This window comes from Xiphias gladius, chromosome 4 (genome assembly GCF_016859285.1).
Source record: "Xiphias gladius isolate SHS-SW01 ecotype Sanya breed wild chromosome 4, ASM1685928v1, whole genome shotgun sequence".
Lineage (NCBI taxonomy): Eukaryota > Metazoa > Chordata > Actinopteri > Istiophoriformes > Xiphiidae > Xiphias > Xiphias gladius.
In genome coordinates this window covers 3,381,161-3,405,216 of record NC_053403.1, presented here as the reverse complement: position 1 = coordinate 3,405,216, position 24,056 = coordinate 3,381,161, and the positions used below count along the sequence as shown (strand labels likewise).

Here is a 24,056-nt window from a genome sequence, read left to right as displayed (position 1 = left end):
GTCGTCAAACAAAAACGTAATAACATTACAAAAGAAGGTGTGTGTGTGTGTGTGTTTGCGTGTGTGAGATTGACAAGCAGGTTGTGTGTCAGCATAGAACTGTGTGTGCAGGTCCACTTGTATGTATTGTTCATGTACTTATGTTTTCCCAGTTATTTTTCTTTGTGTAAATGTGTGTCGAACCTGCTCCAACTGTGCTTATTTTTTTTAACTTGTGGCACAGCAACACACCAAAGTGTGTGTGTGTGTGTGTGTGTGTGTGTGTGTGTGTGTGTGTGTGCACGCGTTCTGCCTTCTCTCCACCATAATTAATACCCGTAGGATTCTCATTATTCCATGTGCGGCGCGAGTGTGGAAGCTGTGATCCGCTCTAACAAGCGGCCATGCAGAGAGCAAACTTGTCAGCAGCTGAAATGCCTTAAGGCTGGAGAGGCTTGAGTAGAAGGTCGCTGGTTCAAATCCCTTAATTCAAAGTGTAAACCGCCGGGATGTGTGCGAGTGTGAACGGAAAACTCTCTCTCATCAACTTCTGTAAAGAAACCCTGAAGGAATGCTCTTAATCCCGGTCAGTTAGAGTTCAGAAGTCTGGTTTGAACTGAGCGGCTCCCAGGTGGGAATGTTTTGGAAGTCAAAGAATTAAATTCATTTTTCTTTTCCGTCACTTTGTCTGTTGATGTTTGCAAAATATCCTTAGCCAATCCAAGTAAAAGAAAAAAATTAAATTAAAGGAAAATTATTTTTGTTTTTTTAAAATCCTTCCTATCAAGTTAAGATTATAACCACCAAGTTAATTGCTGAGAACAGGTGACAAAACCACAACAGAGTCTAATAGGGCAGAAACGTGTTCCGTCAAGAGGGAGATTTAGTAAATTTAACCAAACCTTAACTGTAGAGGTGACAGACCAGAGATTACTCACGTGAATCTTTTCTGCGACTCTCATATGATTCGTTTAAAAATGCACTGACAAACACGATATTTGAGTGAACAAGCGAAGACGTGTTGGAGCCAGACGAGGTTGTAAACCTGTAAAGAAGAGGGCGGTTCTAGAGGAAGGGTTAAAGTGTTGTGTAAATAAATTAAATCAAATCAGCAGGATTTGTTAGTCATTGATTGATGCACCTTTATATCTTCAGTGGGAAAAACTAGTTTAATTGTTTTAAAGATCTCCTCCAGGCATGTTAGGCAAGATATAGAAAATAATGTGTCTGGTGTGGTTTTTCCACAAAAGAAGTTACCTGGTTAGAAATTCTTAAAATGACAAAATCCAGAATCGATTTATCTACAAAAATGTATAAAGATGTTTTTCAAATTTTCAAGAGTTAAACCACTGGATACAAGATGTCGCTTACATCACTAGAAATCCTTTCTCAGTGTATGTGCCATGCAGCCTTCAAGTCTTCACATCACACTTGTGTAAGTTGCCTATTGGACAAGGATTGGCTTCCATAATAGTTTTGATGTCACAAATCATGCTGCAGGTAAACGCCTTAAATTCAGATTGTAGATGAGCACGGGGAAACTTTACTCCCTTCAGCAGATGAATTTGAAAACGGCCTTCTGGTGTCAAACTCTGAAAAGACATCATTCTGCACAGTGAAGCTCAAACATCCAAGAACAACACATGTTTGAGTGGAGGGGGACTTTAAGTATTTAAACCCCATATCAGGAGGTGAAAATGATCTGAGAGTCACAGATTGCTCTTATCAGCGTCAGTGATTTTTGATCAAACATTTTAGAGGGCTGAATGTATAATCAATACCACTAACACGTCTGGCTAATTTTTTCTGAGTACCGGTGCCTCTTGTAGTTGTCAGCAGCTTTTGCTCTGCAGTACAAGCTGTGCACAAGACTGCACGTTTTGTTGCTGTTTTTTTGTTTTTGGTTTGTTTTTCAACTGCTTAATACACTTAATAGCTTCATAGAGACATCACAAACACAGCTGTTGATGTTGTTCTCGTTCGTTGTACACTATACAACCAAATTGAATACACCCCTCGGTCAGTATCACTAATATATTACGTAATTACAATTCTTGTCCATTTAATACATTTTTTTTTGTTTGTTTGTTTTGTTTTTAGCCAAAGCGCAAGAGGAATGAAACCAATTCATTCGAAAAACAGAAATATTTGACTATTTAATATATAATGAAAGGTCCATTTTAAAGAACCAGCTGCAACAAAAGTCAGAACACTCTTCATCAGAGAGATTCTGTTCTTTTATTTTTGTTTAATATTTTGTGTAGTTTTTACGACAGATTCGATCCTGCTGGACATGGATGACAACGGTCTTACAAAAATCTGTGGAGACATGTCCTGCCATTCTTTACGGATGATCCCTCTCAGCTTTCAACTTGTATACTGTATATTTCCTCTTCCCCTGGATAATGTTCTAAATGTGTTCAATGTCACATCCTATTGAGGCGTTTAGAGCAGACACTGCGACGGAGTCTTCTCGTAGAAAATGTGATTTGAAACCTCCACTGTAAACACAAAGACTTGGTTTTAGCTCCTCAGAATCAGAGTGTTCGGATTTCTGTCTGGAGCCGCCCTTTTCTGCACCAACTTTCACATACAGGGAGAAATCAATCGCAGAAGCAGAGAGAGACCAATTTGTAAACCCACAGCAGCAGAAAACAGACCAGAACTACTGTGTTGTCAGTCATCTAGGGTTCAAATGTATTCTACTGTTCCTTTAATGGGAAGTTTCACATAATTTAAGAGGGGTGGCAGAGCAGATATATACAGTGAAGGAGGAGGAGGAGGGTGAAGGGCATGAATCGCGACTCACGCGGCCACAGAAACGTCGTTCTGATCACAATCTGGCGCAGGAGTGCACAGGCGTGAAGCTGTGGTTGTTTCGTTTCTGCCGTCAGCACTGATGTGATACGTGATACGAGGCGGTCCAGTCAACTTTTCTCAGGAAAAATAGAGCTCACACTCACAGCTTTGTACACAAGGCTGCAGCCGTCAGTGTTATTACCAGCCAAAGTGCGCTTTGTTTTTAACCTTTTATTCATCCAGGGAACACCTCTGCTGAGCACGCAGGCTTTGTTTAGGCTCTGACCTGCTTCGCGTTTAACTACGCGACCAGTGAGTGTGTTTACCTGCAAACCATTAACTCTGATTACAGTTAGCAATCTGCTTGAAGCCCTGCTTCATTTCTCTAATAGCATTGTTTACATGGTATTCACTTAACATTTGGTCAGCCACTCACCACTCCACTGCATTTGGTTGTGTTTGGTTTAGAAATAAAACACTTTGAGGCTTGTTATGTGTGGTTAGATGAGATCACATAACATAAGATAACAAGATTTTTAAGGATATAATAGTTAAATATACACCAGTGATCTATGTGGAAAATGAAACATTACAGCAGGACAAGAGGAAAGGTACACAGGAACAGAATGCATAAAGATAAGTAGAGAAAATGTACACATACAAAAAACAAAATTTTATAAAGCTGTACACAGAGCAATACCAGTAATATCAATGTACCAGTACATACATTTGCACAACCATGACTGTAGTTCCCTGATATTACTGATCAAAGGAAGAAAATATGCATGAATTTGTAACATAATATTTGTAATATGATGTAAAATGGACTATATATGAAGAATAATATGCAGTTAAACATGTTTTCTGATCATGTATGTACATATAAATGCATATAATATAAAAACACGATTATAGTAAGTTATATGATATAATATTATACAGTAAAATTATTGTTGTAATTATGTTGTAGCCGTACTACTACTACTACAAATAATAATAGTAATTATTCGTATTTTTATTCTATTATTGTTATTATTGTTGTTCTTCTTCTTCTTATTGTTATCATTATTATAATCTACACAGATTAATTAAGACACCGTAAAACTTCCATATCAGCACAAATCTAGTATGTTTATCAAAATGAGTTCACACGACAGCCTCAGTAGTGACGTTACTCGTGTGCATGTAAACCAGCTGAACCTCAGAAGCTCATCATATGTCTTCTACACTAGTAAATCAAGCTGTCAAATAAATGTAATACAGTTAAAAAAACAAAAGTATCACACTCCCCTCTGAATTGTAGTACTCAAGAGAAGTTAAATATGACATTGCTGACGTTGTTTGATTTTCCAGTTAGACAAAATAAAGTCAGCCAGATGGGTTGAATTGAATGGTTGAATACCGTGGATCCTGCTAACTACCATAATAATACTGACCTAGATACACATTCTCTGTTAGTTTGTGCGCCTGTGTGTGTGTGTGTGTGCGTGTGTGTGTGCGTGTGCGTGTGCGTGTGCTTGTGTGTGTGTGTGTTCATGTGTTTCCCCTCTCCGCTCCTCTTTTCATTCCTAACACGTCCTACATTATCGTTAACACGTCAATGCACTGTTACTTTGATCTTTGACCTCCTTAGTGTCGCTGTCTGTAACGGTATGTGTGTGTGTGTGTGTGTGTGTGTGTGTGACCTATGAATCTGCTTCAGACATGAACACACACACAAACACACACTGGAAGTTGGGATGTTACACATCAGCACTGCTGCTGCTACCATGATGCTGTGTCTGTGTGTTTAAATGTTTTAGAGGCTACATCTCTTTATGTATCATATTTTCTATATTATAACATATCATGTTATTCAGTTGTTTTTTCTCTTTTTCTTTTGGAAATATGTTGTGTTATAAGAACAGTTTTATTACAAATGACCATGGATATCATTTTATAATAAAGACGTACATGTTATTTTTTACTGGTGCTCGTACTGTGTGCCGCTCTCCTCCATATTGGTTTTTTCCCTCTTAATCTTGGCACGTCCACGTCTTTCTACGCAGTCTTATAAAAAAAATAAATAAATAAAAATATTCAGAGCCTTTACTCGAGTGAATGTAGCAGCACTGAAATGTAGAAATACTCCATCGCAAGTAGAAGTTCCTCACTGAAAATTGTACTCACGTCAAAGTAAGGAATTATCAGCTACCAGCTATGCAGCAATCTGGAGCTCGCTAGCCAAAGCAGTGTCTTACAGCAGCTAATACTAGTTTCTGTCAACAGTTTTTTGTTTGACCCCTTTCGTGCTACAACATGACAATGACCCTGTGCACGAAGCCAGCTCCATTAAGAGATGGCTTCCCGGTCTGGTGTGGCAGAACCCCATCCGACACCTTTGAGATGAACTGGAACGCCGACTGTGAGCCGGACCCTATCACCCGACGCTCACGTGTGGCTGTAATGTTCAGTACTGTCCACATACAGTACTTTGTTTGGGTGTCCACATAATTTTGGCCATAAAGTTTATTTTTCTGGTCATTTTGGAAGCTGAAATGTTTTTTACCTGCAGCTGTTAGATGAATGAGTGTGCTGCAGGTGTAAGGGAACACAAAATGGTGGTACACAGGTAAAGTACCTGTTAATTGTACTTAAATGTCACCCTGCTTCATGTCTCTACCTCTTTTTCTCTTCTCCCTGAATGACTTCCTCTTCATGACCACTTACCAGAAACAAAGCCAAAGCAGCACGCCACAACGTCAATTTCCAGAAACCCCAACCGACAACCAACAGTTGAAACACTGAAAAGATAAAAGAAATAATAATAATAATAATAACTGACTTTGCCTTTCTTTCTTGCTACAGGAGTGGGTGTACACTCACGGGCAGCAGATCCGTCAGCGGCAGCACTGTCTGTCTCTGTCCACCACCTTCCCTGCCTCCCAGGTCCTGCTGCTGCCCTGCAACATGGCCGATGGCAAGCAGGTCTGCGCACGCACGCACTCACAAACACACGTGTTTCAGGCAGACAGGTGGTGTGTAGCTGCAGGCGAGTCCCTACCGTATATCATATTGCTGATAAATTAATCTAAATGTTAATTAATCTAAAGCTAAATTTGTCCATAGATGATCGTTACACACACATTCACGCTGCAGGGGCAGATGCTTGACACTTTTTTGGAGAGGCAGCTTGAAATACTCGTCTCTCAGACACACACACACACACACACACACACACACACACACACACACACACACACACACGTCATTACCTGACCACTGGGCACCTTGACGGCTTCCCAGAAGGCCCTGCAGCAGAGAACAACCTGACAACCAATAAATCACTTGAGAGAGAGAGAGAGAGAGAGAGAGAGAGGCGGGGGGGAGGAGAGAAGGAGATGGAGAGAGGAAAAGAGGAACAGGTGGAAAAGGGGAAGCAAGACAGACAAAAGAGAGAGAGGGAGGGGGCGGGTGGGGGAGTCAAGGGAGAAAGACAGTTAGTGGAAGATTAGCTCATTACACCTCACCAACTGTTCAGTCTGGATGGAAAAATTTGCTTAAGTGTGTGTGTTTTTGTGTGAGTGTGTGACACAAAAAGAGTTTGAACATGTTTTCACATAGATGTGTGATAAGAGTATGTGATTGGCTCTGTTTTTGTCATTGCTGTTATTATGTATTGGATTTTATCTATGAGTCATCAATGACAGCTGAGAAAGATGAAGTGGCCCAGAGAAGGAAGAGAGTGACTAATTCAAAAGAGGAAATAGGGGGGGGAAAGGCAGACAGAGAAACGTGAATGAAAAGAGAAAAGAGAGGAGAGGAAAAGGAGGAAAATCAAGATAGAGAAAGAGATGAGAAAAAGAAGAGAAAATGAGGACACTGGACACTGGATTCAGGAGTCTTATGTGTGTGATTTCACCTGATTTTTACCTGAAGAACCAGTACTTCCTGTCATGCTACTTACAGTAGCGAGAGTGGGGTTTTGACAGTCTGGATATTTTTATATCTCAACAATATGTTCCCCTGTGACATAGCACAGTACAGGTACAACATAAAGATGTATAAGAATAATGAGACTAATAAGAAAACTCATAATGATAGTAATAAGGTGAGTAATAATACCAATAAAACTGGCTATATACTAATAGTAATGATAAAGATAATAATTGTAGCAGTGGGTGTTGAGCAGGATCATGGGGGCAGTAGGTGGTTTGCAGTCACAGATCCAGACTCTGCAGCACCAGGGGCAGAAAAACCTGCAGAAAGCGACGGGGAGAGAGAGGAGAGAGACGAGGAAGCACTAAACTACGGGAGAGAGAAGAAGTCGAGTTAGTAACGAGCTTCACTGAAAATTAGGACAGTGGTGATGGAATGCGACGGCATGTGTTCAATAAAGAAAGGAAGGAAAGAAGGAAGGAAGAAAGAAAGGATGGAAGGAAGGAAGGAATGAAGGTAATTAGCAGGGAAGGAAGAAAACAAATGCAAGAAGCAAGGGAAGGAAGGTAGGATGAGAAAAAGAAAGAATGAAAGCAAACCCCCCTAAAAGGAGGAAACGGTTAGAGGGAGAATGAGATGGGGACGAAATGAAGGAACAAAGGGAGAAAGTGAAGGGAAGAGTTGAAAAAAGCTGAGGTTTCAGTCTGGTAATTGAGAGTTGTACACAACAAACACAACATACATGCTGACGCACGCACGCACGAGCACAGTTCAGCCAGGTAGGTGTTATAGAGCTGGAGGAGATGCAGCTCGGGTGTGTTATATATATCAGATACCAGGCTGTTAAATGAAGCGAATTAAAAAGCACACAAACACACAAATATATACACGCATACACACACATGCACACAAACACCAGTGTGTGTGTATTTTAGCTGAGCCACTGAAGTGCATGGCTGTCATGTAACTGAAACTAGTAAACCTTTGAGCCAAACACACGCACACACACGAACACACACACAAAGTGCTGTTAGAGGTCCCAGCTGAGTATGGGTGTGTGTTTCTGTGCGTGCGTGCTTGTGTGTGCGTGCGTGTGTGTGTGTGTGTTTGTGTGTCAGAAGGCAGGAAGTAGAGCGATGATAGCTAATTAGAACGAAGATCCACTGGAGAAACAGCCAACAGCAGAATGTAGAGAGACAGGGAGAGAGAGAGATGAAGAATGAGGTTAAATTAAGGATAGAGAGAGATGGGGAGGGTGATGGGACGAGAGACACTGAGAAAGACAGAGAGACGCACAGAGAGAAAGTGGTGGAGACAGAACTAAAGAGACCACGACAGAGAGAGAAAGCGGAAGGATAGTGTTGGGGGGGCAGGCGGCGTGAGAGAGGGAATATCAAGAAACAGGACCAGGTCAAAACCTAGTGTACGGCTGGACCGCGTGTGGTCAGTGTTGTGGAGCCGCTGCAAAAAAACGACTTTCAATGGAAAGTAGCTGAAGCTGGAAAAGTCGCTAGATGTCGCTGGATGATGTAATACGCCAACTAGCATATTCATGCCGCCGTCGCGTCGTATTTTCACTCTGCCTAGTGTCGGCGGGTTTCAGCCCTCTGTCTGTTTGCCTTTCTCCTGATGTCTACGCTGACGTACACAGCAACGTAACACAGCCGAATTCCCGCTGGAGCTGTTCTCATTTACACGTTTTTCTGTTCCTAAAAAAAAAAAAAAAAAAATCAGGATCTCAGCAGTGCGGAGCAGCAGCAGCTTGGAAACAGTTTGGAAGTGACTGCTGGTCAACGCCGAGTCTTAATGGGCCGCGTTTCAATTTTTTTCCCCTCGTCTGAAAACAGAGGAACACGTCAATGAGAACAGCTTTAATGGGAATTCAAACCTACGGCTAAGCAGTCACGACAATTTGATGCCCACCAAGGCCCCACCCTGCGATGACCCTTGCCTGATCCCAGTGCATCCCGGGATCTGTCATCCTTTCCACGCATGAAAGGAACAAAAGGGATAAGAAATGTAATGTATGCAAGTATAATGTAAATGTAAACACAGACGCGAAGTGTTATTCTCACAGGCCGACGGCAGAAGTGCTGCAGCAGTCGGTAACGAGATGAATAATAAGTGATTTACTTTTAATCATCGCTCCGTCTTTTCTTCAATTAAAAGGCTCCGTGGCCTGTCACCACACTGGCGTGAACGCGTCATCTTGACAATGCCGATGTAGACCCACAATGCAAATCTGTGCCCGTGTTCGTGTGTGTGTTTGTGTGTGCGCATGCGTGCGTTTGTGTTGTTACAAGGTCTTATGAGATCAAGATACATGACAAGGAGCCGCTACAGAGGCTCAGCAAACACAATATGGCCACTCCCTGCCAACATGCACACAAACACACTGATACAAAGACAGAAACACACATGCTCAGATTTTCTTTTGCTTTCTTGTCTAATTTTCCTCACTTTCTCTTTCTCTCTCCTCCTTTATCTGTCAGTCTCTCTCTCTCCCTCTCTTTCTCTCCCTCTCTCCCCCTCTCACTGATGACTGGGTTGCAGACCCACAGCTGGATAAAAGCCTCTTCTCACGTCTGATCATATCTGCCGCTTTGTTTTCCAGCTAAAGAATCCAGCTATGAATCATGCACAGGCACAATTTCTCCCTCGCTCACACACGCACACATGCACGCACAAACACTTAGGCACACACACACACACACACACACACACACACACATGCAGTGTGCACAGCGCCTGCTCCCTCAGACGACCACCATTCAAAACAAAAAAGCCAGGGGAGGCCTCCATCTAGTGGTGACCAGCGGCAATCCCATGTTGCCCGTCAGGAACTTGGAGCATCCCAACCCAAACCCCCTTTTTTATACCTGGGCAGCTGTTAATCGTAGGGTCGGCGGTTCGATTCCCGGCCCCGAGCTTTAAGTGCGTGAATGGGAAAAGTGTGAGTTGCTTTTGGACAAAAGAGTCCACCAAATGAACGTCGTGAATAATGACTGTGGTGATAATTTTGGCCCAAATAAAATGTCATGTCAGAATGAATGTTTTTTTTTTTTTCTTACCGCACGTGTCGTTTTTTGTATTAGTCAGGGTTAGTTTTCCTTTTGACTCCTGAGTGATTCCCATTCTTATTGAATCTTAGTTCTTAAGTAATAAAAAAACAACAGAATTATTCAGTGAATACATAAAAACATTGTTTTACCCATAAACAGCACTTTTTTTAAAGATAAAATAAACTAGATTAAAAAAAAAAAATTCCCAGCTTTTCAGATTAAACTTTTTCTTTTTATAGACGGAAACAGTCTCTTTCTGATTCTGGGGAAATATGCCCGTGACTATCTGTGGCATTCATACGCCTGCTGCTGGAAATGCTTCATTGGACCCTCACGAAATGATTTTTCTGGAGCGATGGCATTTCACTGTATCATCTACTATCATCTGTGAACGGTCGTAAACACTATACGCATACGGCGACACGTAGGTAACCGGGAACGTACACAGGCTGGATGTGTAACAGCTCCGACCCCTCGCCGCTGCTTACCAGTTCAATGATGGATTCATGAGCGGAATTCAAAGGCATTTGTCCCTTAACAAGATAGTGTTTGTTCCACATGCTATCCTGGTTCCCTTAAGGGATCACTGAGGCCTGCTCCTCAGTATGTGCCTCGAGATGTTTGGCTCTTTCTTTGTGTGCAAACGAGAGTGACACCAAATCTCATTAAAACATTCTGACAGGTTCGTGTCTCTTTGCATATCGCACCTTGGTCACACAGTAACAGTCTGCTCTGCTGAGCGTAACTGAAGACCTTTCAAGGATGTCTCGAGTGACTGCAGGTTTTTTTTTGGCATCAGCGAGATCCTCCCCGAAGCGCCTCCAGTAAAAAATGTCTGCCTCTTCCACTGCTTTGCGTGCTGCAGTATTACCCGGTTTTACTAGGGTGCGGTGCTGGTGCTGGGGCTAATCAGCTGCTGGGGCTAATCAGCGGTAGAAATCAAACTAAGGGCTCGTCGTGGCTCTGATGTCTGCTATATTGAGCAGTAAACACTTAACATTTTGGAAAATGTCTTGTACAGTTAAGGTTTGATTGTATGTGAACCTCTCACCGTTACAAAGAGAGGAAAGTGGGGCGGCATGAAGCATTTTTTAAACCAGCATCATATGTTCTCTTGTGAACTATTTTTTTGTTTTTCCCCCACAGCGGTGGCAGAAGTCGGGGACTCACTTGGAGCACCTCGTCTCTCGGTTCTGTCTGGACTCGGAGATGGCTCTGGACGGGATGGACTCTTCGCGAATGCTGGTCATCAGCCCCTGCGAACTGAGCGCATACACACAGAGATGGGAAGTCCCCTTCTCCTGACCCAACCCCCCCACCCTCGACCCTGTCACCTTTCACCTGCCAATAGCCGCCCCCTGTCACCCATTCTCCGCCTCAAGCACCCGGGCAGAGACAGCTGCTCGGACAGAGTGAAGATGCATGAGCACGTCATGTCAAGGTGCCGCGTTGAACGGGAAGTCGATGAACGCTTGCGGAGTTTTTAGATGACTCGTCACTGTTTATCATGAAAAGAAATCAAGTACTGATCTTTGGCAGGATCTGTGCTGGATGGAAACGTTGCCAGTTTGGTGGAGAGTTAAACCAAGTGCACCTTAAAAAACCCGAACTGTTAAAGATTTGAGTTGGACAGAAACTTTGCTTGGGGGAAAAAAAAAAAAAAAAAAAAAAATCAATCAGAGAATGTGTCTGTTAATCTTTTGCAATGAAAGTGTCTGTTTTTGAGGCTGTTCAAGAATTTGGGAATTAAAACCGAGCACAACCGGAGTTCTTAGTTTACTGGGTCACTATCTTAACTGTGGTATACGTGTCCAGGTCCTTAAAACTGACCTGCGGGTTTTGGTTTTGTGTTTTTCTAAAGACTGAAACTGAAGCACAAACAGTCCGTTGCATCTCTCCTTGCTCCAAACCTCAGAATTTATGATCCATTACTTATAACAACACTGGGTTCACACAGTCCCAATTTACTTATTGGTTACCAAGTCAGATGATCAAACCCCTGAGCTGTCTCCTCGAACAGGATCCGGTCATCTCAAATCTGGAAACTGACGTAAGAAAAATTATTCTCCGGTTGTAAGGTAGCTTTAATGTGACCCCGCTACGTGAGACGGGACCCCCAGATTGCTATGTACCAAAAGAGAGTAAAAGGATGACAAAACCAAAAGGTGTAACATTGGTGAGCCCGGATTTGTCCGGATGGAGTCCTCGCTCATTGCCGTTTGGGCTGGTTTCTGTAACGCTGTAAAAATGACGCGGTTATCTGTCCTGCGGCAGCTTCCTTGGCCATGTCAGCAGATTCGATTGCAGAGGAAGAAAGGAGGAGGAGCGCGGAGGAGGAGGAAAGGCACAAAGGAGGACGAGACCCTGGCTGAGCTACCGGCGCAAAGACAAGACATCATGTTCGGCGGAGGAAGTTTGAAACGGACAGAAAAAGGCTGCGGGCGGACATAGAGACAAACAGACACAATTGGAAGTAATATGTAACAAAGAGAACAGCATGAACGCAGTACATCCCATGATGTCTGCTCTCCTGGGGGGGGGTGGGGGGGTCGGCAGATTTCTGCAGTGTTTTCTGCCGCCTCGAGGATGCGGCTGCGCCTAGTGTGGAGTGTTGCTGTGCATGTGAGAATTTTCTATAAGAATTTACTTTTTTTTTTTTTTCTTCCTCATACACCTTAACTTAATCAAACTGGGGGAAAAGCTTTACTCTCACTGGTTCTTCAGTCGTCCTAATGAAGTTTGGAGAATTCGATTATGCTGTTTGGGGTTTGTTTTTAAGAAAAAGGTGTCTACTCTTGAGGCTTTTTTTCTTTTTTTTAAATTAGAATCTGGAGCGATATCTAAAAGCCACTAAACCTTCTGTCGGTCGCACACCTGAGACAGTTTTTAATCTTTGAGCACACTGACAGGACAAGGGGTTGTAGTGCTCCAACCCGTGACCCTCCGGGTGATTCGTCTTCTCCGGTTTTACGGCGGTTAGTTAACTACTGACCTACAAATGTTGAAGTCATCTCTAAACCTCCCTAACAGTCATTTTGCAAGAATAGCAGTGATTTTTTTTTTTTTTTTTTTTTCAAGTGATGGCATGACATCTTTGATATCCTGTTTGACTCCTGAATAAAGGTTTTGTAATGGCTGTTGATATTTTTTATTTAAATAGCTGGCGCTGTTTACATTCAGGTCTGGGAAAATGAGCTGCCACCAATGCAGATAGTACACACACACACACACACACACACACACACACACACTGCTAATATATAAAACCACACTGACATTAATTACCTACTGCTACTTTATTATATGCTACTAACGCTGTTAGTTTTACTTTTATCGTTACTACTATCATTGCATGTGCGACTGTTACGACTCTACAGGTGGCGCTGCTACTGCTACAGCTGGGGGCACTTCAGCAGCAGCACCTCGCTGTTAAAACACCACAGTACTATTTGTACTTCTACACTACTGTAGTTTGATTACTGCTAGTGCTACTAATGCTGCTATTGCTGCGGCTGAACATCACATACCGCTAACACTATTTCTAGTACTTTTACTTCAGTGGCTTCCAATAATATCAGTAAAACCCGCTGCTGTTGCCTGAATCAACACTTCAGTTACTAGTATTGATACAGCGACCACAACGTACAAGGACTATGGCCCCTGCTACCGATACCGCTACCACCACCACTACTAGTACTATTATTACTCCGTCTGTCGCACCTTCTGTTACAACTATTAATACTACTACTTTTACCGCCATTTGCAGTGTTAGTACCACGGACTCTGGGGGATGTGCCTACAAGTTGCAACTTTTCTGGTCTCTTCCAACTGCTTGAAAAGTTGACTTTTTGCAGACTCATTGTTTTCGTTGGATTTTGATTTCTAGCTCTGTGGTCTAATCAGGATTCGTTAACAGGACAGTACAACTCCTCATTTTAGACCTGAGACTCTATTTTAGAAGCTATTTTGTGACGTACGGCTGTTAAGAAAGATTTAGGCGCAGAGGTAAAAAAAAAACAGCCTCAGGTCTTCGTGGCCTGGATTCCACCAGATGGTGGAAACTTTCCTCTGAGATTCTGGTCCATGTTGACACGATTGCATCCCATCGTTTCTGCAGATTTGTCAGCTGCACATTCATGAAGGGATGCAAATGCTCAGCCACAATTTTCATCAGGCCGTGGCCTTCGAACCATGATTGAGTGGTATTAAGGGACCCGAAGTGAGCCAAGAAAACCCCACACCACGACCACCAGCACCAGTCTGGACCTTAGACACACGGCAGGTTGGGTCCATGGATTCATGCTGTTGGCACCAGATTCTGACCCTACCATCTGCTGTCTCAGCAGAAATCCAGAGTCATCAGATCAGGCCACGTTTTTCCAGCCTTCAGCTGGCCAGTTTTCTGGTGATCCTGTTCCCACTGCAGCCTCAGACTTCTGGTCTTGGCTGGCAGGAGTGGAGCCCGACGTGGTCTTCACCTGTTGTAGCCCATCTGCCCCAAGGTTGGACGTGTTGTGCATTCTGAGATGCGTCTCTGCTCCCCACAGTTGTAAAGAAAGGTCATCTGAGTAACCGTAGCTTGTTCTGTCAGCTCCAACCAGTCTGGCCGTCGTCCTCTCCCTGCTCACTGGACGCCCCAGAGTAAAGACTCTACAGGAGAAACTCCCAGAAGCTCAGCAGCTTCATCAACACTCAGACCAGCCCATCTGGCACCGACTATCCTGCCCCGGTCAAAGTCACTGAGATCTCTTTTCTTTTTCCCCATTCTGATGTTTGATGTGAACATTAACTGAAGCTCCTGACCTGTATCTGCATGCGTTTATACATCGCACTGCTGCCACGTGACTGGCTGGATCGGATAACTGCACGAAAAATCATGTGTACAGGTGTTCCTGATAAAGTGCTCCGTGAGTGCACTCCCTCATCCTAACTTCATCAATTTCTCCACCGTTGCGCCATCAGGATTATGTCTTCTCTTGTGAGGGGGGGGGGGTCATTCTGCTGATAAGGAGGCAGCTGTATCCTTGGGAGCTGTCTTCACTTCATCGTCTCTGGTAACGAATGAGTCGCAAATCAACCGCAGTGAAGTGAAGTGAGAGAGGGACTGAATGCGTACACACGCACACACACACACGCACAAGCAAAGACGGACAGAGAGACAGAGAATGTGTGCAGGCTCCCTCCTCTCCTCTCTCACCACCGGTTCCCTCTGCAAACACCGCGATTTATTATTCCATCCCCTAACAGCTTTGCTTTGTGCTTTAACGACACGGAATTAAAAGGAAATGTCGCATATTAGAAGCTGACATTTTATCCTCGCAAGTCGCCGCTTTTAACGACCCCGCTGTCTTCTGCAGGAGGCTCGATTTTACGTAAGTACAATGACCTTTTCGCCATTTTTCAGCTCCTCTGAAAATAGGAGGAAAAAAAAAAACGGTGGTGATGATAATGTTTGACCTAATCCGCATCCTGAAATTAGCCTTAACAGCTGACAATCACGAAGTACGAAATCGTGACATTTCAGGATTCTTTCTTTAAAGAAAAAAAAAAAAAAACCCGCAAGATAATCGTGAGCTACGTTTCCAGTCGGGCTCCTATTTCGGTCGCACCGAGTGGCTGTAGTCCGTTCTCTGATTCGTATCACATTATTCGATGCTAGGCAACACGAACGAGAAGACTACAACTTCCAGAGCGAGCGAACGAGCGAGCTGAGCGTGTGCCTTTGAGTTGACGGTCGGAAATGTTGGAATTAGTAGCATTAGCAAGCTAACGGAGCGGTAAATTCTAAATAGTAGACGTTTCTTTGACTTCACAATACGGAAAAAAATGCAGAACAAGGTATTTTGTTGCTTTACTTATTACTACCAGGTAGTGTAGCGAAAATTCTAACTAATGTTGTATTTCTCTAGCTTTAGCTTAACATTGTAACCCTGTAACTGCACTTCTCGTTTTCCCTGTTATGCTTTTCATTTTGTCCAAGTAGCAGAAATAGGTAGATGCTGCCTTTTTTTGTCCCCCTTTTTTAAAATAAAATATTAAAAACATACTTCAGGTGTAGCGCTACTCTGCCCGTCAAATCGCATTTGAAACCCTTTTTCCCACTCTGCCACTGGGAAACTCAAGCTTAGCCGGGGTACGCGAAGGCAGCACAGCTTTCCCCGGCGCTTAGTTTACGTCATATGTTGGGGACGCAGGATCTGCTGCTCGGTTTCAGTTTAACAAAAACCGGTTTAAAACGTCGAAAATGTTTCCTTATAACAATTTATCTTTATACGTCCAAGCCGAAACATAAACGATGTCTCTTCCGCCCCCGGAGAGCAGTAAGTCAGTGTGAGCTAGCTAGTCAGGATAAAAAAAATAAGGAGAGAAGTTGATTTGTGTGGCTAAAAACAACTAAATTCACTAAACTAGTTGAAGCTTTAAAAACAACGAATATTTGTACGCTCCTTTTTTCACCTAGCGCTGTCCTTTTACTCAGGTTTTGTTCGTTAATTTGTCGGCCACATATTTGAAACTCTCAGTTAAATCAACACAAATCTTGGTAAATGTTCTCCCAAAGTCTCTCAGATGAACTTAATTAACTGGACGACAGAGAAGACTGGGGAGACCTTAGCACTTCCGGCTGATTTTTGCTCGTACAAACTCTCAGTTAATGGAAAAACCCTATATTCAATAAAAAAGAGAGATACTTTAATGTCTTTTTTTAAAGTCACTCCTCCTTGTCATTAGTTTCCAGCTTATTTCTCCTGTTTAAAAAAAACCCACCTCTTTTCTCTCCACTGTATGTTTCTGTATTCACCAGCGCTGACTGTTAATGATTAGCCAATTAATTGATGGGTCAGTCAACAGAGAAATCGATTGACAGCAATATAGATCACGAGTAATCCTTTAAGTAACTTATCAAAACCAAAATACCAGGCGTGTTTTGGGTTCCAGTTTTTTTAAACGGGAGGATTTTCCGTTTTCCTGTGTTTTTATATCATTATAAACGAAATATCTTTGAGCTGTTGGACTGCTGGCCGAACAAAACAGGACGTGAGGACGTGTGAAGACTTGTGAAGACCATCTTTCACCATTTTCAGATGTTTTATGGAGTAAAGAAGTAGTTGCCGCCTTGAATGTTTGTGATAAACTCTCCCTTCATTTTTCTTACATCTGTTCACCTGCCCTCTTGTCTCCTCTCCTACCTGTCTCACATGCTTAGGGCTTCTACCGATGAGTATTCTCATTATTGATATGTGTGCTGATTAATTCCTTGATTATTTGAGAATTCATTTTGTTTGGTCTATATTATAGATCTATTACATTTTATAGACTCTATAAAATGTCAGAAATCGCAATTACCTGAAGGCAACCTGACGTCTTCAAAGTGCTGGTTTTGTCCAGTGAACTAGGGGTGAAACGACCGGTCGACTAATCAGTTAGTCAAATTACAGAAAATAATCAGCGGCTATTTTGATAATCATTCCTTTACCCCCAAATCCCTGAAATTCAGCGGTTCCCACTTTTCAAATGTGAACATGTGGTGATGTCCCTAGTTTTTCTGAGACAGTGAACTGAATGTCTTTGGGTTTTGGACTGTTGTTCGGGCCAGAGCAACACACGTGGAGACCATACCTCGGACTCCGGGGACATCTGATGGACATTTATAGCTATTTTCGTACTTTTTATAGATCAAATGAGTTATTGATGAATCGAGAAAATAACCTGCAGATTAATCAGTAATGACAATAATCGTTAGTTGGAGAGCTACATTGAATAGAACAAAACCCAAAGATGAGCGGTTTCCTATCACATAAGACAAAGAAAAGCTGCAAATCCTCACGATTAAAAAGTCATTACCGGAGAATTTTTGGCCTTTTTGCTTTAAAAAGGACGTAAAGCATTAATCAGAGTAGTTGCTGATTTATTTTCTAGTGATCCACAACTAATGGAGTGATGATTATCAGTCCCTATCACCCTGAGATATCTCCCTCTTCCTCCCTTCAGCCACCCCATGTTCCTTCGCTGGCTGAGCTCCTTCGGCTCCTCCTTCCTTCCCCGCAGCCGTCCCTCTCTCTGCGGGGCTGGCCTCAGGAGCAGCAGTGCCTCCTTCACCTCGCTCCCCCCATTGATCCCCGCTCCACATCCATGTTGGTCAGTGCGAGGATTTCCCCCCTGGCCTCCGCAACCCCCCCACGCCCACCCAACAGCACGCCAGGTTTTCGCCGGTAGGAAGTTACACCCTGGTAACATCAACCCCGGTAACTTCAGCGGCAATTGCCGTTCACTCTACACCTCTGCCGGCCTCTTGATGGAGCGGTCCGACAGAGATCGAGAGCCTCCCCATAAACGGAGGAAAAGTGAGGAGGAGAAGAAGAGCAATGAAGAAAGAGGGGGACACAGAGGAGGCGCAGCAGGGGCAACAGGAGGCAAAGCCAAGGATGGAAGCTCCAAGAGGGAGCACCATCACCTGGTTCCCAGGGTGGATAGCAGCCGTCGACCAAACCACCCCTTTAGAGATGGAGGTCGAGACGGAGGGAATCCTGGAGCTGGAAAAGGCGTCAGGCGGGAAAACAGCAGAGATAAAGATGTAGAAAGGACTAAAACTGGGAGTAAAGACAGACAGCGAAAAGACAGCGGCAGTCGGGACGGAATCCCAAATCAGTGGAGGGGCAAACATCAGCAAGAAGGGCATAAAGATTCACAACCTGCAGGGTCCAGGACTCAAACCCCTAAGTCCAGACCCGAACAGGGTCAGGTTTGCATGCACAAGCCCACACCCAAACCTAACCCCTGGTTCAAAGACAGGGGTGCAGAGGAGCAGGGAGGGCATCACAGGAATACAAAAGGACCAGAGGAATGGCCAAGGGACAGAAGGAGTGGTGGAGGTCCGTGGACGGAGCCTTATCCCCAGCCTTGCGGCACCCCTCGACCCCTAAACCCATGGCAGGTAGCTGCAGCCAACAGACCACCTCCTCCACCTGGAGTCTCCCCGCCTGTCAGACAACAGGACGAGGCTACACCAGTGAAATGTAAGTGCAGCCTTTTAAGGAGGTTTTGCATAATTTAACTCAGTAAGAAAAATTTATTTTATACTGGAGGCAAGGAGCCGACCAATTTCCAGAGCAGAGCGGAGCATGTTTTTAGTTTCTCCTTCCAGGCAGTCTTTGGTTTCAATTCATTGTTCTGTGGGATAAAAATCAAATTTAAAAGGTGTGAACCATTGTTGAAATGGTTCATCCGTTTCATTGAGCAATTTATTTTTTATCAGATTAAAAAAATGTCGTTAAAGCTCCTCTTGCTGCTCCATTTAGTGATGCTTTGACATCCAAGGCTTGAGTTGTCTTCTGAGTAGCTGCCATTTTTACCATGTTTATGTGAGTTTGCTCTGCTCATAACGTTAATGATTTTGGATTCACTGCGACTATTCAGGTCTTATACTGTATAAGCTCTTAAAAATGTAGCACTTTGGCCTTTACTTGACAGTTTGACTGTATAGTGAGACAGGAGACACAGAAGATGGGGCAGTGGGATCATAGACAAAGATCAGGAGGACAGTTTTGTAATTTAGGATACTAGTTGGTCATTAGATAATTCCTAGTAAATCTTTAGGACAGTAAACCTCCCGATCTGTCTGAGATCAAATGTACAAACTCCTCTCCTCAGCTCTTCAGAGGCACTGGGAGACCTCTCCCGCCTGCAGTAGCCACCCACAGCCACCAGGGGCCAGCACAGCCTTTGACTTCTCGGTCATGTCCTACAACATCCTGTCTCAGCAGCTGCTGCAGGACAACGCCTACCTGTACGGCCACTGCGACCCCGTCGTCCTGCCCTGGGAGTACCGGCTGCCCAACCTGCTGGCAGAGATCCAGCAGCACAACGCTGATGTGAGTGGACCAGATCAGATTAGTGAGGATGATGGATCCCTGTCGGGATCAGGTGACAGCATGCACCAGCCGAATACAGGATCCAAAAGGATGCGGACGCCTGAACGTTACGCCCCAATGTTGAAACAGGAAAGGGACAAACACACAGAGTTGGAAGAACACCGTTGTCTGAAATATCATTGTAAACTGTAGCATTAATATTCCAGTTAGCTGGACTGAAGGGAGCTAGACCAAACCATGTAAAACAGCCCCGGACCAAAAGAATTATGGGTAGAGGAGTGTCCACATACCTTTGGCCATGTAGCACCGGCAAAGCATCTATGGTCAAGACTTAAGATTTGATGGAAATTCCTTTTTTTTTTTTTTTTTTTTTAGATCCTATGTCTGCAAGAAGTCCAGGAGGACCACTACCAAAACCAGATTAAACCAGCTCTACAGACACTAGGTACTCGTGTGTGTGTGTGTGTGTGTGTGTTTTTAGTTGTAGTTCGAACAGGGAACATGAGGAATAGTATTTAGAATATAGGAATGTACTTTCCTGTTTCTAAACATTGCAGTAGAGATGCTTTTAATGTGAAATGATCAACTTTATTTTATGCCTCCCCTTCTCACGCGCACGCAGACACGTGCCTGGTTGCAAACCTGCCTCTCAGTGTGTGTTCATATTGATTTCCGTGTCTTTCCTCCTGCACGTTCTCTGTGTGTACTCGTGAAAACCTGCGTCTGGTTATCAGGCTACCAGTGTGAGTATAAGAAGCGGACAGGAAGGAAACCGGATGGTTGTGCCGTCATCTTCAAATCATCCCGCCTCTCCCTCCTGTCCTCTCATCCCGTGGAGTTTTTCCGCCCCGGCGACGCCCTCCTCGACCGGGACAACGTAGGATTGGTGGTGCTGCTGCGACCCAACAGCGCCATCGGCCATGCGGATCCCTCCGCCTTCGTCTGTGTCGCCAACACCCACCTCCTCTACAACCCCCGCCGCGGCGACATCAAGCTGGCTCAGCTCGCCATCCTGTTGGCCGAGATCGGCCGGCTGTCCCGCCTTCCAGACGGGTCGACCAATCCAGTTGTGCTCTGCGGGGATTTTAACTCCACGCCCTGGAGTCCGCTGTACAGGTTCCTGACCACAGGCTGCCTGGATTACGGAGGACTACAGATTGGCATGGTATGGCGTGGCACGGCACACACACACACACACACACACACACACACACACACACACAAAAATCAACCCCCCTTCTAATACTAATCATTAGTAGCATTTCTAACGAACGCATATGTTTATATATGTAAAAGGAAAGGCTGAATGTGTGTGTGTGTGCGTGCAGGTGTCTGGTCAGGAGAACACTCCCAGAGCTCAGCGTCTCCTCACGTCTCCAATCTGGTCTCACAGTTTGGGAATCAACCATCAGTGTCAGTACGAGAGCAAACCCAGCGCCGAGTCCCCCACCAGTCCTACAGGTGGGCTCAGTCCGCGGCTTAGTTTACTTCAGTCTTACATTACTGCCACTTTAGTGAAGTTAGTTTTTTTTTTTTTTTTTTTGGTCTTAATTTGTTTAGCTCAGCTAATTTAGTCCTAATTAATGTATTAGTGTGAAAAAACTTTTTTCTTTACTTAACGGCTCTTGTAAGACTAGTTTTGTTGTGATTAGACTTGATTGGGCAGGATGTTTGGTTTTAAATCGAATGTTCCTTTATTGTTCAGCGTATTGAGCCTCATCACTGACAACGGTCTCTCTCACAGCTGTGGAGGGAGCGATCTCTAATCTGACTGTAGAAGATCTCGCCACCAAAGCTGCTGCTTTGAACAGGTAACGTCTCTCTCTCTCTCTCTTTATTTCTTCTCTGTTGTCAAACACAGGTTCGCAATTATCAGTTGGTCTGACTGGGGAAAAAAATCACAACGCTCCTTACCGCTGTATCTGTCTTTTTTGAAACGTTGCAAAAACGGTGTATTGCTAATATCTAGAATCAATGCAAAGATGCACTAAATGTCTTTATTCAGGAAAATCTGTTTCCGTCGCCGTTGGCTCCTTAAGCTAAATTGGTCCCTGCCTCCAGCGAGCACGGACACTTACCAATCAGTGGAGAGGTTTCAGTTCCTTGTGATTTGACGATGTGGAATAGATGGCACAGATCGCCCTGTGTGTGCGTTTGCCTAGAGCGAGGATCGAGCACGGCCTGAAGCTGCAGTCGTCCTATCAGCACTGCCTGATGCCTGACGGCAGACCTGAGATAACCACCTGTCACTCCCGCACAGCCATGACTGTGGATTACGTCCTGTTCACTCCCGGTACTGACACACACACACACACACACACACACACACACTGAAATCCCTTTCCCACTTGATTTTCGCACTGCCACTCTCTACTGTGTTGAGCACTTTTGATATTGGTGCCAACAGGATACTTGAGATTTTCTTCCAACACGACGCATGTTCGATACCTTACTTCTCCCGGAAAACATTTGCCGTTGATTCATAAAAAGATGTCGAATTTCTGGAACGCATCAGCGTTTAGGGCCGTCGTGACGGTGAAACACAGGCTGCTACATAAAAGCACCGAATCTCTGATGGAAGAGAGAGCCGACAAGACAAAGAGTCTGACATGCGTTCGGTGCAGAGTTTCTGTGTCGGACAGTTTTAGATTCAGTTCAGTGCCTTGATCTGTGCCCAGTAAGTACCGAGGTCCTCCGCATCCCCCTCGATAGTCCTTATTCTTTACCTTTTCCTTATGAACCTGCGTTTCTTCTCATTTCTGTCACGGGTTTCTCATTTTTTTTTCCTCTTATTCCCACTCTTCTGTTGTCCTGTCCCCTCACCGTTTGTCTCCCCCCTTTCTCTTGAAAGAATTCCCCGCCTCTCCTTGGTTTCCCGGCGGCCGGGGCCTCCAGCTATTGGGCAGGCTGTCGTTGGTCGGCCAGTCTGAGCTGGAGGAAGTCAACGGCCTGCCCAATCGGCGCCACTCGTCCGACCACCTCCCTCTCCTCGCTCGCTTCCGCTTTCGGCACTGACCTGGGAATCGCTGGACGACCGATCAGAACAGCTGCGGCGGCACGACGCCTCGGGTGCTAATATTGCGGCCCGGAGAAGATGGGGAGCGGTTTAACGTGTCTGCTGAACAAGTAACACACAAAATAATCCAAGATTAAGGTAAAGACATCAGGATTAAAATTGAAAACTTGCAGTTAAACATTTGAGCGCGGATCTTCCCCGAGGTTTGTTGAAATCTTTCAAATAAATTGAAAATCTACACATTTCTCACAATTGAAGAGGTTTGTTATCAAAAATGTTAGAAACCAAAAGTACAGTTACTTGACTTTGTTCTTTATATCATTCAGACTAATAATTGATCCTTGTCATTAAACAGTCACATGGATTGTTTTCCAAATTTCGGAAAACATCACCTCTGTGTACAAACGTCAGTTATACTAAAGTACCGACACTAAAATTGAATTAGATTCCCAATCGTCTTTCGCTTCACAAAGTCTTTTCTTCCTGCTCCTTTGAGAATGAAAGCAGGTCTTAGTTTAAAGGTTTTACTTGTATATAAAGTTGTTTTTTTCTTTTTTTTTTTATTGCTCTTCTCTGTCAGGATGTGAATCCACGAAGGGACGAATTTACAGATTCATTTTTAAAACCTGAACATTAACACTTGAAGATAAAGTGCTGCTGATAAGGAAGGCGACTTGCCGACTTTATTTGAGCATGATAGAGGGGCAAAGCGACTAATACACAGTTAAGAAGTTAGCTTAAGTTGAAATCAAATTTTAGGGGGGGGGGTATTTAAAGACTGAGCTTTTGGTCCTAATGAAATCTTCTGTCAGGTTATATTTTAAAATGCTTCAGAATGAATGTGGATGAACACTTGCCCCTGTATCATCGCCACACACGTGTTTTCTTTTATACCATCTACTGTCGCATTAAAGCAAACACTGTACAATTTAAAAAAATATCGAAAAATGTGGAGCTACGGTACAGTTTACCTGCAGAGTCAGATTGCAGAAGGTCTTATTATGATCATTTTTAAAGGAAAATGGTGGAGTGAAACTTTTCTAACGTACTGAACCTCGTGGACACTCTGATGTAATTTCAGACTTGTACATAATCTGCGGAATAACAAGGATGGATATATTTTTCTATCATTGTGGAAAGAGGTGCTTTCCGGTTTTGGAAAGTTTACGGTTTGTAAATAAAAGACGATGTTTTTACTTATGGCTGCAGGTGGTTTGATGGTGTCTTCAGTGTCGACGTCACTTAACATCTAACTGGCTGGTTGTTTTCTGCCTTTTTAAAGCAAACACACAGTGGTGGGGGGCCAACAGTCTGAGGCCACCGCGAAAACTCTCTCATATTTTCCCATAGACCTGGAAACAATCAGAAGGTCTGAGGATTCACAAACGTTTAAAAACGCAGGAAATTATCTCG

General features: G+C 43.9%; 2 protein-coding genes across 11 annotated transcripts in view; both read left to right on the top strand.

The window, feature by feature from the left end:
* The window catches only part of galnt14 (UDP-N-acetyl-alpha-D-galactosamine:polypeptide N-acetylgalactosaminyltransferase 14 (GalNAc-T14)), a 154,602-nt gene extending 143,172 nt beyond the window's left edge, over positions 1-11,430 (top strand). For all 8 annotated transcript variants that reach the window (XM_040125650.1, XM_040125653.1, XM_040125656.1 and 5 more), the window contains 2 exons: positions 5,626-5,745; positions 10,905-11,430. In XM_040125650.1, coding sequence (XP_039981584.1) covers positions 5,626-5,745; positions 10,905-11,063 — 279 coding nt within the window. In that variant the 3' untranslated portion in view covers positions 11,064-11,430. The remainder of the gene's footprint in view (positions 1-5,625; positions 5,746-10,904) is intronic.
* A 3,325-nt stretch (positions 11,431-14,755) lies between these two features.
* Positions 14,756-23,843, top strand: angel2 (angel homolog 2 (Drosophila)). 3 transcript variants are annotated; one of them, XM_040125885.1, is made up of 9 exons: positions 14,756-15,130; positions 17,748-18,772; positions 19,407-19,627; positions 20,003-20,072; positions 20,362-20,792; positions 20,956-21,088; positions 21,372-21,438; positions 21,790-21,920; positions 22,479-23,843. In XM_040125885.1, exons 2-9 carry the CDS (start codon positions 17,755-17,757, stop codon positions 22,640-22,642), a joined length of 2,235 nt encoding a protein of 744 aa, XP_039981819.1. In that variant the 5' UTR covers positions 14,756-15,130; positions 17,748-17,754; the 3' UTR covers positions 22,643-23,843. The 3 variants fall into 3 exon arrangements, with proteins under 3 accessions (XP_039981819.1, XP_039981821.1, XP_039981820.1); XM_040125887.1 differs by lacking the exon at positions 14,756-15,130 and adding an exon at positions 15,427-15,596; XM_040125886.1 differs by lacking the exon at positions 14,756-15,130 and adding an exon at positions 15,948-16,078.
* The last annotated feature ends 213 nt before the right edge of the window (positions 23,844-24,056 follow it).

Excerpts from the sequence above, each read along its gene's own strand:
- angel2 (XM_040125885.1), top strand. The coding sequence starts at position 17,755 with ATGTTCCTTCGCTGGCTGAGCTCCTTCGGCTCCTCCTTCCTTCCCCGC. Across the intron at positions 20,793-20,955 it reads GAGGACTACAGATTGGCATG|GTGTCTGGTCAGGAGAACAC; the intron begins GTATGGCGTGGC and ends GTGTGCGTGCAG. Across the intron at positions 21,921-22,478 it reads TTACGTCCTGTTCACTCCCG|AATTCCCCGCCTCTCCTTGG; the intron begins GTACTGACACAC and ends TTCTCTTGAAAG.